The sequence below is a fragment of the Ceratotherium simum genome, chromosome 3, assembly GCF_057802395.1.
Source record: "Ceratotherium simum simum isolate JZ-2026a chromosome 3, ASM5780239v1, whole genome shotgun sequence".
In the NCBI taxonomy this organism is placed as follows: Eukaryota; Metazoa; Chordata; class Mammalia; order Perissodactyla; family Rhinocerotidae; genus Ceratotherium; species Ceratotherium simum.
Genome location: NC_141902.1, coordinates 1,170,513 through 1,185,945, shown reverse-complemented (window position 1 = coordinate 1,185,945; position 15,433 = coordinate 1,170,513). Strand labels below are relative to the sequence as shown.

Genomic DNA, 15,433 nt, shown 5'->3' with positions numbered 1-15,433 from the left:
GCTGGATTGATGGAAACTTACTGTCCATCTGTCGCTTGCTTGGTTCTGACAAAGAGGCAGGACGGACCCCTCACAAGGTAACTAGCCTACTGGGTGCACCTCCAATGATCTGGTCTAGAGAATACTTGACATACTTGTCTCGCCCTTCCCTCTTCCTGGTATTTTCCTCTCTAAATTTATTTTATCACAAGGAAACTTAGGAGACAAATGACGTTTAATTTCTCAGTAATTTTCATACATGAGAACTAAAGGATCTCAGTTATTTGTCATGTCATTGTAATTTATAAGACCATAAAGCTGTGCTTTAATAACTCTTATAAGTATACAACAGGTCATGTACTTCCTGTGATTATCAGAAGGTAGGACAGAAGATCAGTTAAACACACGAGCTCTGGAGTCAGACAGCGTGGATTCAAACCCTGGCTCTGCCACTTATAACTGGTACGACTTTCTAACCTTTCTGTGCCCCCGTTTTCTCGTAGGAAGATGTGTGAATTCTGAAGATTAAAGGAGAAAGTGCCTGGAAGGGGCTTACAACAGTACCTGGCACATAGTAAGTGTTCAGTACGTTTTTAGCAAAAAGTATGAAATACAGGTTTTCAAATTTAATAATTACTGTCAGGCTAATATGGGAAACTTGAAATATTGGGATATGTTGCTAACCATTAATCTTCTTACTGACTCTTTTCTTCTGTAAACAAACCTTTCTCTAACATCTACTAAGTGCAGAACTGGAGGGAACAACGATATATAAGAAACATCTATGATTTTGAGTTGCTAGGGTCCAGTGGGAGATTCTAACAAGTGGAATTATAACACAGTGGGAGAATGTTCAATGTTAGAACACAGAGAACACAGAGGTGGGAGCTATGAAGGAGGGTGGACAGAAGACAGTTGGGACCACACGGTGAAAGGGAAAGAGACTGAGATGACCAGTCTGTTTTAGACACTCTGGTACAAGCGGGAGATGAAACCATGAGGTGGACGAGCCTCTAGAGACAGGCATGTTGAGGAGGAGGAGAAGAGTCAGTGATGATTATTTCTTCGTGAATAGAAACTCAAGACAAGTTTTCTTGATTTTTCAGCTTAAAATGAATGAGTCAAAATGAAGAAAACTCTCTTTCTACAGTTAAGAAAAAAGGTGTCTGTAATTCAGACCTGCTCGGGGGCTGCTGCTGCACAGGGGTGACTGCGATGGGAGGGGCGCAGCTCAGGTTCAGGGTGGCAGGCTGGTCTGGAGCGAGGCTGTCGAGGCTGGCTCGAGGAGCTGGGCTCAGCAAGCTTGGTGGGGTGATCTGAAGGTCTAGTCTCGGAAATGGTGGCGGGCGGGCCTGGTGGACAAGGAGAGGGCTCGGTGGGGAAGCTGGAAGGCCATGAAGGTCAAGGAAGAGGTGAGTAGGCAGATGGCACTATGACTAGATCCGTGGCCAATGTGCTGCACTGGAAGCCAGAAGAGTTAAAAAGATGGTGAGGCCAGGGCCAACCAAGAGTGAAATGGAATTGTGATGACTTCCCTGATAGTGATGTCCAGTGCGCTCTGTGCACTCTGCTTGGGTTTTTCTGTGTCATCTCACTCTGAGCTAGTTGTCAGTTTAGGATGGGGGTTTATTCCCAACTCAGTGTAGCATTGGGAATAAAACTGCTGTGAGAACGCCCCAGGGATGTCGTTTTGGCTGAGGTGTCTCTTGGGATGAATTAGAAGTGCCGCTGACAAACCCAGATGGGCTCTGATGATGTAGGTACGCTGCTGGTGGCCACTTCATCGCTAAGTCTTCTTCCAGGGTTACAAAGTGACCCCGGCTGTCAATGTGAAAACACTGGCAAAGCCTGGAATGGAACGGCAGAGCCCTCCTTTAACTTTCAGAAACTGTTGTGCTGTGTGGTCACAGGAGCAACATTAGAATTTTACCCTTTTTATAGTGTCTTTTTCTGGCTGTATCAAAAGTACTTTAAAAACAATCTGTGTCTATCTACCACAATTTAATGAAAAACTCAATCAAACTAGTCATTTGGCATCATGTATACAAATTATACAGAGTTCTCTGTACTTCTCCATCTTCTGTCTCATCATCATCAACTCCGTGGCTTCACTTTCAAGGCAGCTCAAGAAATTTGCTCTGTAGCTAAAATACAGAACGTCCAGGTAGAGGGGAAGGGCTTTCTTCCAACCCAGAATGGCCTCCTCCTAGACTGTAAGAGAGGCACTGGTCAGTGCCTTCTGCCCCACTGCTTTCAAAGGCCTCTGCCCTGGGTTTTCCTCCTGCTGGACCGTGAGACCAGGAGCCAGATTTGTATCAAGTAACTCTGTCCATCAGGGCCAGGACTGTGGTGAGGGAGGGGAGGCCCTCTACTCGGGTGCCAAAAACGTTCAGTAATCAACACAAATACTATTTTAATGCAATATTTTTAAGAAATAAAAACGAATGCAAAAAAATCCGTGATGAACAAAAGATCAAAATCTTAAAGACAGGATCAATAATACTTATTTTTCGGGCGGTCCCATGGCTTAGCGGTTAAGTGCACGTGCTCCGCTGCTGGCGGCCCAGGTTCAGATTCCGGGCGCGCACTGACGCACCGCTTCTCCGGCCATGCTGAGGCCGCGTCCCACGTACAGCAACTAGAAGGATGTGCAGCTATGACATACAACTATCTACTGGGGCTTTGGGGGGAAAAAAATAAATAAATAATACTTATTTTTCCTTTTGACTTGGGCTACAATATGGGTCAGCATGGCACTGTTACTGATCTTCTTTTTTAAATGTTGATACTTTGATCATCATGGATTTTTTTTGCACTCGTTTTATTTTTAAGATATTGCATTACGATATTTTTTCTCTTGATTACTGAGTGTTTGGTGCCCTCTTAAGTTTCGCACCTGAAGTGAGTGCCCCCTGCCTCTCCCTAGTCTTCTGCATCCACCTAACCAAAGGAGAGGGGCTGTGACCCAGAGAGTCATCAGCGAACACCTGCCACCAGCTGAGCCAATCAGAGTCTTTCTCTGAACTTGAGAATGTGAACTAAGAGACACTAGTTAGATGACAGTGGACACCTGAACTGAAATTTCGTGCTGAGCTGGGGATGGAGGAGTCCTGTCAGGTCTTACGCAGGCCCATCCCAACAGACAGAAGCAGAGATGACAGTTAAGTGTGTGGAAGATTGCATTATTTGTTCAGAATATTCTCTGCCCCCTCTACAGGGCCCTTCTCTGGTGCCCCTCTCTGTTGAGAGTGTATTTCCCACAGCACGGACACCAGTCTTGGCCACATGACTTGTTTTAGCCAATGGAATGTAAGCAGAAGTGACATGCCACAGCTGAGTAGAACCTGTAAGTGCCATCGAGTAGTTCTGCTTTGCTCTCTTCCCTATGCCATAAGGTTGGCATATCCCAAACAAACTCTTTCAACCTAAATTCAAGACTAAGGCGGATGTGAAGAAGGGCCACAGCTAACTGTCAGTGGGCATTGACATGAGTAAGAAATTAGATGCCGTTGTAATTCACCGAGATTCAGAAACTGTTTGTTACTGCAGCATAATTTAGTCCAAGCTGACTGACAGAGAACTTATTTTCTGGCTTTCCAGTTCCATTCTCCTTGTAAATTGATTGTTGTTAAACTTCCCATGAAATCCTCTGAGATCACATAGGTGGGTTTCTGTTCCTTACAACCAACAATCCCTGAAAAAACTGATATTATTTATAACTATTTTGTTTTTCAACATTTATCTTATAATGGATTCTATCCTCATCTGTGCCAAAGTTAATTTATATGCATACATACGCTTTTTTTGTGTGTGTGTGAGGAAGATCAGCCCTGAGCTAACATCTGCCAATCCTCCTCTTTTTGCTGAGGAAGACTGGCTCTGGGCTAACATCTGTGCCCATCTTCCTTCACTTTTTTATATGGGACGCCGCCACAGCATGGCTTGACAAGCAGTGCGTCACTGCGCTCCTGGGATCCGCACTTGCGAACCCCGGGCCGCAGCAGGGGAGCGCGCGCACTTAACTGCTTGCGTCACCAGGCCGGGCCCCATACACACGCTTTGAAAGTGTTTAGGTGACAGAAGCGCAGCTGACTGTACTGAGGTAAAGGTAACTTTTGCCTGTGCATTATTCTTATCACTCAATGACAGATGGCTGTGGTAATTTTCTCTAACTTTATGCAAACTGTGATTTGACCTGAAATTCCAATTAACAGCATCTTTTCACGACATATACAGGAAGAACAACTTCTGACACTTCAAAGTGATGACGACATCTTCATTGGAGAATCTCAAAAAAACTGAGTCATATCAGTTATAATTTTAGCTTTGTTATTGAAAAACAAAATACCTTTGTTTAATACATAAATGTATCTTTGTGTAGTGTTCTCATTCCTTGAGCTTAATTCAAGCGCATATTCTCTCTGGACTGTAATGACGGGGCTCACTCTTTCAGGCCACCTTCCAGGGCAGCCTTTGTGCTGCACTCTGTGCTCTGAAAGGAGTAGCAAAGGACCCCACCCTGGGGGATGAGATTTTTATGCGGTAATTGTTGACTAGTGAGAACAATTTCTGTTTTACCCAAAAACTTTCTTTTGTGTCAAACTGAAATTAATGTTATAAACATTTAAATTATTCTTTCAAAATACTTTCACAAATATCGTTTTAGCTCCTTTACATCCTTGTGGTAGGAAGCACAGAGAGGTTATGAGACTTCTTTAAATTAAATTCACCAGCGAGTAAGTGGCAGCATCAGGTCTGGAACCCGGCTCTCCTGTCATCTAGGTCTTTCCATTACGTTTCAATACAAACAGAAACAACTTATTTCTCTGTAACGTTCTCCTTAATACCCATAATACTCTGTGCGGTTACACTTCGCACAGAATGTTCTGACTGTATGAGATGTACATTTTTAAAAATTTAAAAGACATGAACACATGCTAGCTGTTACATTTACCACAGGAACATCTAGATTATATTGTGTTTACTGCTGATATATAGTTAACTGAATACCATTTTAGTTACACTAAATAACACATTTTGTTACACAAATATTTGATGAGATGCCACCATACTACAAAGCAGATATTTTTTCCAGAATACTTTGAAAATGAAAGCATAACAACTGAAAGTTTCTTTTAAACGTTGTTTAAATTGCAAATCTTCATTAAAAAAAAGGAAGGTAAGAGAAATAACATTTGAGACAAGATTCAGAATAAATAGTGTTTAGGATAGACAGGAAAAGAAAATCCTTGTTCAAAGGCACAAACATAAAAGAATGGTTGCAAATGTTTTACTGATTCAGTGATTGATAAAACACACTAGGAGTTCAAGGATAATGTTAGATTTAGGAATGTAAATTGCTACAATTACAAAGTAACAATAATGGTTCCATTTGCCTAATTGAAAGAGTCTACAAAATCATTTTTTTTGTGTAGCAATTCTTTTTTTTTTTTTTTAATTTTTTTTTTTAATTTTTTTTTTTTTTTAATTTTTTTTTTTCCCCCCAAAGCCCCAGTAGATAGTTGTATGTCATAGTTGCACAGCCTTCTAGTTGCTGTATGTGGGATGCGGCCTCAGCATGGCTGGAGAAGCAGTGCGTCGGTACGCGCCTGGGATCCGAACCCAGGCCGCCAGCAGCGGAGCGCGCGCACCCAACCGCCAAGCCACGGGTCCGGCCCTGTGTAGCAATTCTTTACACTAATCTAAATTGGATACAGGAATACAGCAAGGGCTGCTACTAAATAAAAACTGTTACCAGATATATATCTTATAAGGCCACTGTAAGGCATTATTATTTTTCATAGATTTTGAAGGCCATAAATATCTGAAAAGTATTTTAATTTGATCTATTGACAATTTAATGAATTTCAAAAATTTCAATTGTTTTTAAAACCACTTGAAAAATAAACTTCATCCATTTTGTCTTGAATGTGTAAAATGATGACTTAGTGTAAAATGATGACTTAGTGCCGGAGGAAAATATTTCTTCACAGGATTTTTCTTTATCATTAGAAATGACTAACTAATATGGTAGAATATTAATGAAAACTTTCAGGTCTAGTAATCCCTGTGTTGATAACCAACTGCCCAACTTTGGGAGAATTATTTAGTGTAATTCTTTGCTCTCCTATATTTTGAAGGGCATAGAAATTCTGACCCACAAGCTTTTGTGAGGATAGAGGTATCATTAACTAGAACATAAATAGACTATATGAGAAAATCGAGATTAAGGTGGTAAAGTGACACTAAGTAGATAAGGTGGGGGAGTAATGTTTTTTGTCAATCTAACAGATGATACGTGAATGTTAAAATCTGTCATCTTTCTGCTTTATTTTTTTCTTGGCAGTTTAATAATCCTTAAATTGAGTGAAAAAAAATTATACCTACTTACTATTTTGGAAAAAATGTGCAAAAGATCAGGGAAGAAATGGTCTTTTTAAAAATGAACCAACATTCCCTTCCTAGCCTACTTATGTCATGTCTCCAAGGGCCCGAACATTATTCTTTTTTAGCAGACATCCAAATTTCAACCCAGTCCTCACCACAGTCTCAACTCACAACTTCCATTACTGATAAAACAAATGGTTTAACATTTCAAATCTACATGAGCTTGACAGAGATTTAAAGGTTTCTTTTGGTCTTAATGGATAACATATAGGCTCTTCTTCACAGAAAAATAATGCTGTGGTTTGACCATCCTAATTAGCCTGTGACTCTCAGTTCTTTTTCCAGGCAGGGTGATTCATTTCTTAGTTCCAAGGATAGTTTTGTAGGGCAATTCAACAAAAGCTATAATTAGCAGTTTAAGAGTGAAATCATAATACGAAGAAAAAACTGGCTGTGAACTGAAGCTTTGAAAACTTTCAAAATTAAATGTCATTTAAAAAAATTTAAATTCAAGTGTTTTAAAAATAGTGGCGTGTGCTTTATGGAACTCAAATTTGTGCTGAATTAAATCTCCATCAGGACTAACGTGGTTTAATGGCTTATATGTGAGAACACAAATGACTGTAAACCACTGATCACATCCAATTAATACTGAGTTGAGAAAACCTCCCCGATTGCTGAAAATGGTGATTTTTTTCTTTCTTGCTGTAAATAAAGTATCAATGGCCTCTCAAAGACCAGCCTTTCTAGTCTCCAAGGAATGCTGGGGGACCCTGAGCCAGGCGCAGCTGAGGCCTGAGCACCGTCCTTACCTCCCCGCCTCATCCCTGGGCTTGTGACCCAGTGAGTGAGGAAAACCTCCCTACAATGGTGCTGAACCCCTGCCCTGCCCTTCACACCCCCAGGTAAGCGCATTATTTGAAAAGTAAAAGTCAAATTTATGCACATCTCAAGAGTGGTTCCCTTCCTTCTGAGCAGCGTGCGCATAATGCTATAAAGATCTCTTTTCTCATGAAGCTTATTTTGTGTATGTGTCGGGGGTAGCAATAGATAAATACAAAAGTAACGTGATAATTAAAATATATAGCATGCCAGTTAGTGCTGAGGACTACTGAGAAAAACAAAGCAGGGAGCAAACCAAGAGGTGTCTGAGATGCGAAGCAGCAACTGTGGTCAGAAGGGTCTCACTGCAAAGATGACATCTGAGCCACGATCTGAAGAAGGCAGGAGTGAGCCATCCTGATACAGGGTATCGGGAAGCGTCTCAAGCTGCATGAACACCAGATGCAAAGGCCCTGGGGCTGAAAGGTGCTGGTGTGGCTGCAGCACACGGACAGAGTGGGAGGAAATGAGATCGATGAGGTCAAAGGGGAACAGGTCGGGGAGGTGCTGGTGGCCTATTCTCAGGACAATCTAAGAAACTTGGGGGCCACTGGAGGGTTTTGAGCAGAGGAGTGGCAGGACCTGACACGTTGTTGAAGGCTCTCCCCTTGAAGCGGCTTTGGTGGAGGTGCCAACGAGAGACCAGGAAGACAAGCTTGGTAACGGGTGTCCCACAGTTCGCAGACGCTACTGGGAGACAGCGGTTGAACCCTGGACACACGGGCGCGTGGGCGGCTGGAGGGGGGTCACCCGGGGGACACACTCGCCTGGCGTTCAGACCGGGACCCCTTCACGCCGGCTGCTGCGGCGACCCCCACCGCGCCCGCCGCTCCGCCCGGAGCGCCCGGCCGGGACCGCGCCCCCGATCGATCTTCGGCACTGCGCCCGCGGGCCTCCCGTCCCCGCCCAGCGCCCCCGCCGCGACTCCCCCGCCCGCCGGGGCCCGCGCCCGCTCGGCCGGGAGAGCAGCGCCCTCCCGCACGCCGGGGCGGAGCCCCGCCCCGAGGCAGCCCGCAGCCGCTCTGGGGGACGCTCGACGCCCCCGCGCTCCCCGCACTGCAGCGGGCGGGGACCGGGCCCGGCGGGGGCGCAGCGCGCGGACCGGCCGCAGCTCACCTTGTGCAGCTTCCACATGGCCCCCAGAGCCTTGACCTCGTGGCTGGAGTGCTTGCCCTCCTCCAGGCACTGGTAGCACACCGGCACCTTGCACTGCACGCAGTACATGCTGAGGTTCTCCAGCTCGTGGTCCGTGCAGGTGGACACCTTGCGCGGGCTCAGCCGCCGGCTCACGCGGCCCTGCGCCGGGGGCACCAGCCGGTGCTTGGCCAACGGCCCGCGCGGCGGGTGGCAGCGCAGGCGGCACGGGTCGCAGTAGAAGACGTCGCACTGCTCGCACATGACGGTGGCCTCCTTGGGCGCCTTCTCGCAGAGCTGGCACTTGAGCGCCGCGGCCTTGCTCTGCTGGTAGCGGTCGATGACGCCCTCCAGCACGCGGTTCTTGGGGAAGCCGCGCAGCCCCCGGTCGTCCAGCACCAGGCTGCGGTGGCACTGCGGGCAGGTGATGCACGAGTTGCGGGGCACCGGGGCCAGCGCGGGCGACAGGTGGGCGGCGGGCGGCGGCACGGCGGGCGGGAAGACGCGCACGCCGTTGGGGGACTTCTGGCTCGGCGTGGTGGGCGCGCTGGCGAAGCCGCCGTAGGAGCCGTAGCCGCTGTCCGCCTCGCTGTAGAGGCTCATCTTGTCCAGGTCCAGGTAGTCGTAGTCGGAGGCGCCGGAGCCCGAGGCGCGCCGGCTGCGCGGGGACTCGGCCTCGGGCGTCTGCACCAGGATGTTGCGGGCGCACGCCTGGCACAGGTTGTGCGAGCAGGGCAGCAGGATGGGCTCGCGGTAGAAGGAGCCGCACACCGGGCACTTGAGCTCTTCCTCCATCTCCTCCATCGGGCCGGCGGCCTCCGGCTGGGCAGCCTCGGCGGGCCTTCCCGGCGCCTCCCGCGTCCCCTCCCGCGTCCCCTCCCGCAGCGCGCTCTGCCGCTCGCTCTCTCCGGCTCTGCGAGGGCCCGCACCCCGCCGCCCGCTCGCCGCCCGCCCGGCCCCGCCCTGCGCAGCCGCCGATTGGACGGCGGGCGGGCGCGCAGGCTCTCATTGGCCTCACGCGCCGTCCTTCTCTCCCGCGCAGGCCCAGGGGGCTGGCGGGACTCCGGGTGACTCCGGGTGAGGGGCGTCTGCGTTCCGGTGGCGGGTTCGGGGGAGGCGGGTCTCTAGGAGGGAGGACTCATCGTTGCCCCGTTTCCGGCGACCCTGGCGCCGTCACCGCGAGCGGGGCGTGAGGAGCCCGCCCTCACGAGGGGCTCCGGCCGAGATCTCCGGGCGGCCGCGCGGCCCTGAGCCCCCTCCCCGCACCCTCCCTCAGGACCCTCTCCGCAGACCTCCCCCGGAGCCCCTCCCCCGATCCTCTCCCTGGACCTTCCCCTCGGACCCCCTCCCCGACCCTCTCCCCGGCACTCCCCCCGGACCCTCCCCTCGGACTACCTCCCCAGGCCTCTCCCCGGACCCTCGCCCCGGGTCCTCTCCTCAGACCTCCCCGGACCCCTCCCCGACCCTCTCCCCGGACACTCCCCGGGTCCCCTCCTCAGACCTCCCCGGACCCCCTCCCTGACCCTCTCCCCGGACCCTCGCCCCGGGTCCCTCCCCGACCCTCTCCCCGGACACTCCCCCCCGACCCCCTCCCCCACCCTCTCCCCCGACCCTTGCCCCGGGTCCTCTCCTCAGACCTCCCCGGACCCCCTCCCCGACCCTCTCCCCGGACCCCTCCCCTGACCCTCTCCCCGGACACTCCCCCCGGGTCCCCTCCTCAGACCTCCCCGGACCCCCTCCCCGACCCTCTCCCCGGACACTCCCCGGACCCCCTCCCCGACCCTCTCCCCGGACACTCCCCTCGGACTACCTCCCCCCGGACCCCCTCCCCGGACCCCTCCCTGGACTCTTCCCCGGACCCTCTTCCCACCCCGGCGGCTCCGCGGGCGGCTGTCGGGCGGCGGCGGCCGCGGGCTCCCTCAGCCTGAGGCGCGGCTCTGGAGGGGACAGGGACCGCCGAGGGTCACACTGTGGCCACGGGAAGGCCGGGACTCTGTGCAGACCGGTGTCCCCGCTCCCCGCCGTGAACCCGGAGGGCGGCCCCGGTAAACGCGCCCCCGCTCCTCACGGCCCGCCTCGGCCGAGGACAGCCCGCCCCACCCCGCAGGGCGCGCCCTCGGGACCGCGGGGCACCGGCGTGGGCGGGCTAGTGCTCCGCGCTCACGGCCACAGCCTGCTACCTCCCCCAGGGGGGCCACGTCACTGCGGGGTCGGCGCTGACTCCAACGGCCTTGTTCGGTGTCACGTGGCCGAGCGTCCGCGGTATCCGAGCGGGGGACGGCATCTTTGTTCCTGCGGTGAACCGGCGGTGGTGCTGGTGCTGGTGCTTGTGATGGTGCCTGGCGCTGGTGCTGGTGCTGGTGCTGGTGCCTGGTGCTGGTTCCTGGTGCTGGTGCTTGGTGCTGGTGATGGTGCCGATGCTTGGTGATGGTGCCCGTGCTGGTGCCGGTGCTGATGACAGGGTGGTTCCAGTGTTGGTCCCCACGGACTAAGCACCCTTCCCCCTCTCCCCACACAGTGCTGGAGATTCCTGGTCCTGCGCTTTGCTGCAGAACTGTTGAATTGATGTTGGAGGACCCCCCCCAACAAAGAAAAATCTTTGAGTCAAGTGACATAGTGACATTCTTAAGTATTAGCTTATTTGAAATAGTACGTCTGCCTTTTGCTTAGTGATTCATGAAATAAATGATAAAAAGTCTTTCCAAGTTCTAAGAAATCTTCCAATTTCCCATCTTCAAAAAAAGAGATAACTTGATTATATGCAGCTATATTATAATTTAAAGCCACTTTACTGCCGGGAAAAAAATGGACCTTTTATGACCCTGCCCTTGGAGAAATAGTCCAATAAACTAGGTTATATTTCCAACACCTTCTCCAGCTGCAATAAAAACGGCACTTGATCACCGTTTGGGGGAAAAAGTTCTCATTGTTTTTTAAAGTTATGCTAATCACAAATGCTATGTGATTTATGTTTAACCTGGCTTTTAGCTAGTTGAGTCCAGAGCATCCAAAGGCGCATGTGCTCCGTTCACAGATGCAGAGTTTCTTCATGTGGGTTTGGAACGTTATCTGTATCTGTAGGCTACATCTAATTTATGGGTCCCAAGAGAGTTTGCTAATAACAAGTAGTTAATTATTAAGAAACTTAGAAAGGACTGTCCGCACCACTCATAAGTTACAGTCCTTTCTATGACTTTTGTATGCATTTGGCTGAAAGTCACAGTAGCCTTTGGCCAGGGCTTTAGACGTTCCACCGTCAGCAGCTGTTACTCTTTCTTATGAGTCTGAACTTTGCTTATCGCAGTATACCATCTGCTCAAGACCACGTTTACCTCCCCCAAATTCATATTGACAACTACAAAGCAAATTCGCTGCTTACTTTACCCTGAAAATGAGTTTATTCCGGAATAGCCAAAAGAATTGCAATTTTGGATGCACGTTCTGTGGCAAACGATAGTTAAATCTGGAAAACAAGGCAGAGGAGCTCCTTTTATGGAGAAAAGGAGGAGCAGGGAGGGTCTGTTCTAAAGGAAAGTCCGTGGGGGCAGAGTGACAGTTCAGGGCGCCAACGGCTTCTCCTTGGCTGAGCTGGGGCATTTCTGATTGGCTGAGCTGGGGCATTTCTCATTCGCTGAGCTGCAGCATTTCTCATTGGCTGAGCTGCAGCATTTCTCATTGGCTGAGCTGCAGCATTTGGGATTGGCTGAGCTGCAGCATTTGGGATTGGCTGAGCTGCAGCGTTTGTGATTGGCTGAGCTGCAGTGTTTGGGATTGGTTGAGCTGCAGCATTTGGGATTGGCTGAGCTGCAGCGTTTGTGATTGGCTGACCTACAGCATTTCTGATTGGCTGAGCTGCAGCGTTTCTGATTGGCTGGGCTGTTGCCGGGTGGAGAGAGAAGTCTTCCCTCAGTAGTAAAGTAGCTGTACTTCCGGTTTGGTGTCGTGGACGTGAGAGCTCCCCTACAAGCCTCCCTGGCCCCAATTCAGTTAAGGTTTCTGTTTTTAGTGTCCACACTGCCTTGAGATCCTAACCCCAAGGTGATGGTTTAGGAGGTGGGGCCTTGGGGAGGTGACTAGGTCATCAGGGCAGAGCCCTGCATGGGATTAGCGCCCTCATGACGGCGGCCCAAGAAGGCCCCTGCCCCTTCCTGCACTAGGTTGCGGTGAGAAGACGTCGGCGAGGAGGCCGACCCTCGGCAGACGCCGCACCGGCCGGCGCCTGGAGCCTGACTTGCAGCCTCCGGAACTGTGCGAAGTACGGTCCTCTGTGTACGAGCCACCGCTCTCGGGGTTTGCTTTAGCGGCGGACGGGGGAGGACACCATCTAAGAGGTCTGCTTATTGGCAGGAAACTTACACTGGCTTCACCGTGAAGGACGGTCTTCCGGATGTCGGTGCTGAATGCACTGTTGGTTCCACCGAGACCGGCAGAATACGCGCGTAATACAGTCAGTATACAGGGATTCGACCCGTAATGAAATATACTGAGATGCTCTAATCGTTAGATCTGTTTGGTCAGGAATTAGCTAAATCAACCCCGGGAGAGCTCCTAAAACGGCTGTCATGTGTCCACTCTGTTCCAGGCGGTGGTTTATTTATTTAGGAGCATGACCTAGTTCAGCTCCTGTACTGACAAGAGGTGGGTACAGCTATCCCGATTGTAAAGATGAGTAAACTGAGGACGAGCAAAATACTCAAGATGAGGCTGGGATTCAAACCGATGACAAAGTTTGCTTCTGCGTTCATTCGTTCATTCATTCATTCATTCAACAAATGCCGAGTTCTGCTGTCAGGCTCGGTGTGTGATAAATACCCCAAATGATCTTGGTGAACTTCTATGCTGTTCTGCTCATCTTCCCTGAGAGTTTAGTTTTTCTTGAGTTCATTTCTCTGAAGTATTTTTGTAAACCTTTGACGATTTCCCCCTCATGTTGCACTGTTTGGCCATAATGTACTTTAAAGCCACCCGCAGAGTTGTGTTTAAAGGGCAATAAAAATCTGAATGTAATTGATGATACTATGGAAATACTACAGGGAATGTCTTCCTTCTTCCAGCTGGTGATCAGCCCCTGCCCAGAAGCACGAGGATTGAAGGCCCTGTAACTTCATCATTCCTGGGTGGCTGCCCATGTTCTCAGTGGTGTGAAGTGCTGATTATCCTCCAAAACTCACTAAACTGTTCACCCAAAGGAGGTTCTTTAGCAATGGGCTGAGCAAATTTAAAATGTACTGGCAGCTTTTCCGTTTTTTAAGACAAATGTTTTCCAATGAAAAGTTTAGGTGCTTTCCTATTTAGTTTTGAATATAATGCTTGATTATGAACACAACAATCTCTCTGATTCTAAAGAATAAACACCCAGAGAAGAAAGAATTCTCTCTCTTCTCCCCACATTCTCTCCTGGAGCCATCAATCCTGAGTTGTAAGGGGAAAAAAGCAAGGAAAGGAGCAGATTATAGGCTCTGGCACTTTAAGAGTCTCTGACATGTAGATAAGAATATGCTGTATTTACTTTGTGATTAAGGATATTGCTGAATGTGGTTTGTGAAAATTGCATTTTGTGAAAAGTGATGGGGGTGATGTTCTATTTCAAAAGAAATTCTGAGGAAACTTCTTTTTATGGGGTAATTTAGCCCATTGATATTTAATTTTATACTTGTCATGTTTGTACCGTCTGTTAATAACTTGCATATTTATTTATTGTTGATATTCTTTTGTCTTTTATTGTGCAATTATTATAGTAAATTAAGAGTGTTTTGCCTATTTAGTACTACTGGTAGATGACCTTACTCAAATTCTGTAGTATTTCTAACTATAAGTAATATATCAATAATACTTTGGGAAGAGTAGACAGAAGAATCTGGGAAGATGGAGGTTTAATGAATCTTGTATTAACATAAGGGAGTTGGAGGATAAATCCAGAGACCAACTTGTGAATAATAGGAATCCCAGAAGGAGGAAAAGGCACAAACAGAGGAAAAATCACATTGAAAAAAATAATTTTCCTAAATCAAAGAGAGATATGAGATTACAGATTGAAAGGATTTTAGGATTATAGATGACATTGATGAAAAAGACTCAGGCATATACAGATACAATTCTTGAACTCCAAGGAAAAAAGAACATCTTACAAGCTCCTAGCCAGAAAGAACAGCTTAATTATAGAGAAAAAAGAATCAGATGGGCATTGGACTTCTCTCTGCAGCCTTGAAGAAAGGAAATGTAACTGTTAATATAATGGAAAGTACAATGGAACTCACAATTAACAAACATTGGGAAAATACTATGTGAAACTCTATGACAACAAATTTTAAACCTAAAGGAAATGGATACTTTCCTGGCAAAATATATATTAACTGAGTTAATCCCTCAATGTAGCATCCATCTGGCATCAGCTTTCTTTACTGATATCTAAGTATTCTCAGAATCGGATACCTTTAATATTTTTATGGAAGCTTAATTTTTGGCTTTTTGTCAATATGTTAAGGTGGGTTTTTTCCTCATACAGAGCACTGAATAGTCAAAGATGTAAAATTGAGCTGTTAAATTAATGGATTTTGTGTAAGTTATATAATCTTAATTTGGTACTTGTAATTAGTGCTAAGTAGGCTTCTACCTATAATGCTCCAAGAGTTCAGGCAGCAGAGGGATTTAGAAAGAACATTTTTTATCAGTTAATTTACCATATAAAATTGCTGTAAATGATAATCTGTATAGATTTTCTGTTCAAATATTAATTTGTAAACTTCTTGTTAAGACTGTTATTTTCTATTGCTTTTGAATGGAATGACATTGCAAAAAGAAAAAGAAAAGAACCTTCAAAAAAAAAAATGCTCAGATGCTCTCAAAGTAGGAAGCTTGACTAGACCAACCCCCATAAAAGAGATTTGAAAGGTAATTTCAGATTTATCATTAAAAAGCATAGAATGGTTGCACAGATGAGTTCTAGTTAACTTTTTAAGAACAAGTAATTTTAATGTTATTGAAATAATATAAACTAAAGAAAAATATAAAATGTTCCCCAGTCCACTTTGTAAAGCCATCATAACTTTAA

At 47.8% G+C, this 15,433-nt stretch overlaps 1 protein-coding gene across 11 annotated transcripts in view; it reads right to left on the bottom strand.

Annotated features, from left to right (window-relative positions):
• The window catches only part of TRIM9 (tripartite motif containing 9), a 131,095-nt gene extending 121,585 nt beyond the window's left edge, over positions 1-9,510 (bottom strand). For 2 of the 11 annotated variants that reach the window (XM_087421668.1, XM_087421702.1), the window contains exon 1: positions 8,365-9,504. In XM_087421668.1, coding sequence (XP_087277794.1) covers positions 8,365-9,186 — 822 coding nt within the window. In that variant the 5' untranslated portion in view covers positions 9,187-9,504. Of the gene's footprint in view, positions 1-8,364 lie in introns of all 11 variants that reach the window. The other 9 variants (XM_087421706.1, XM_087421709.1, XM_087421675.1 and 6 more) reach the window with 9 other exon arrangements.
• Between the last annotated feature and the right edge of the window lie 5,923 nt (positions 9,511-15,433).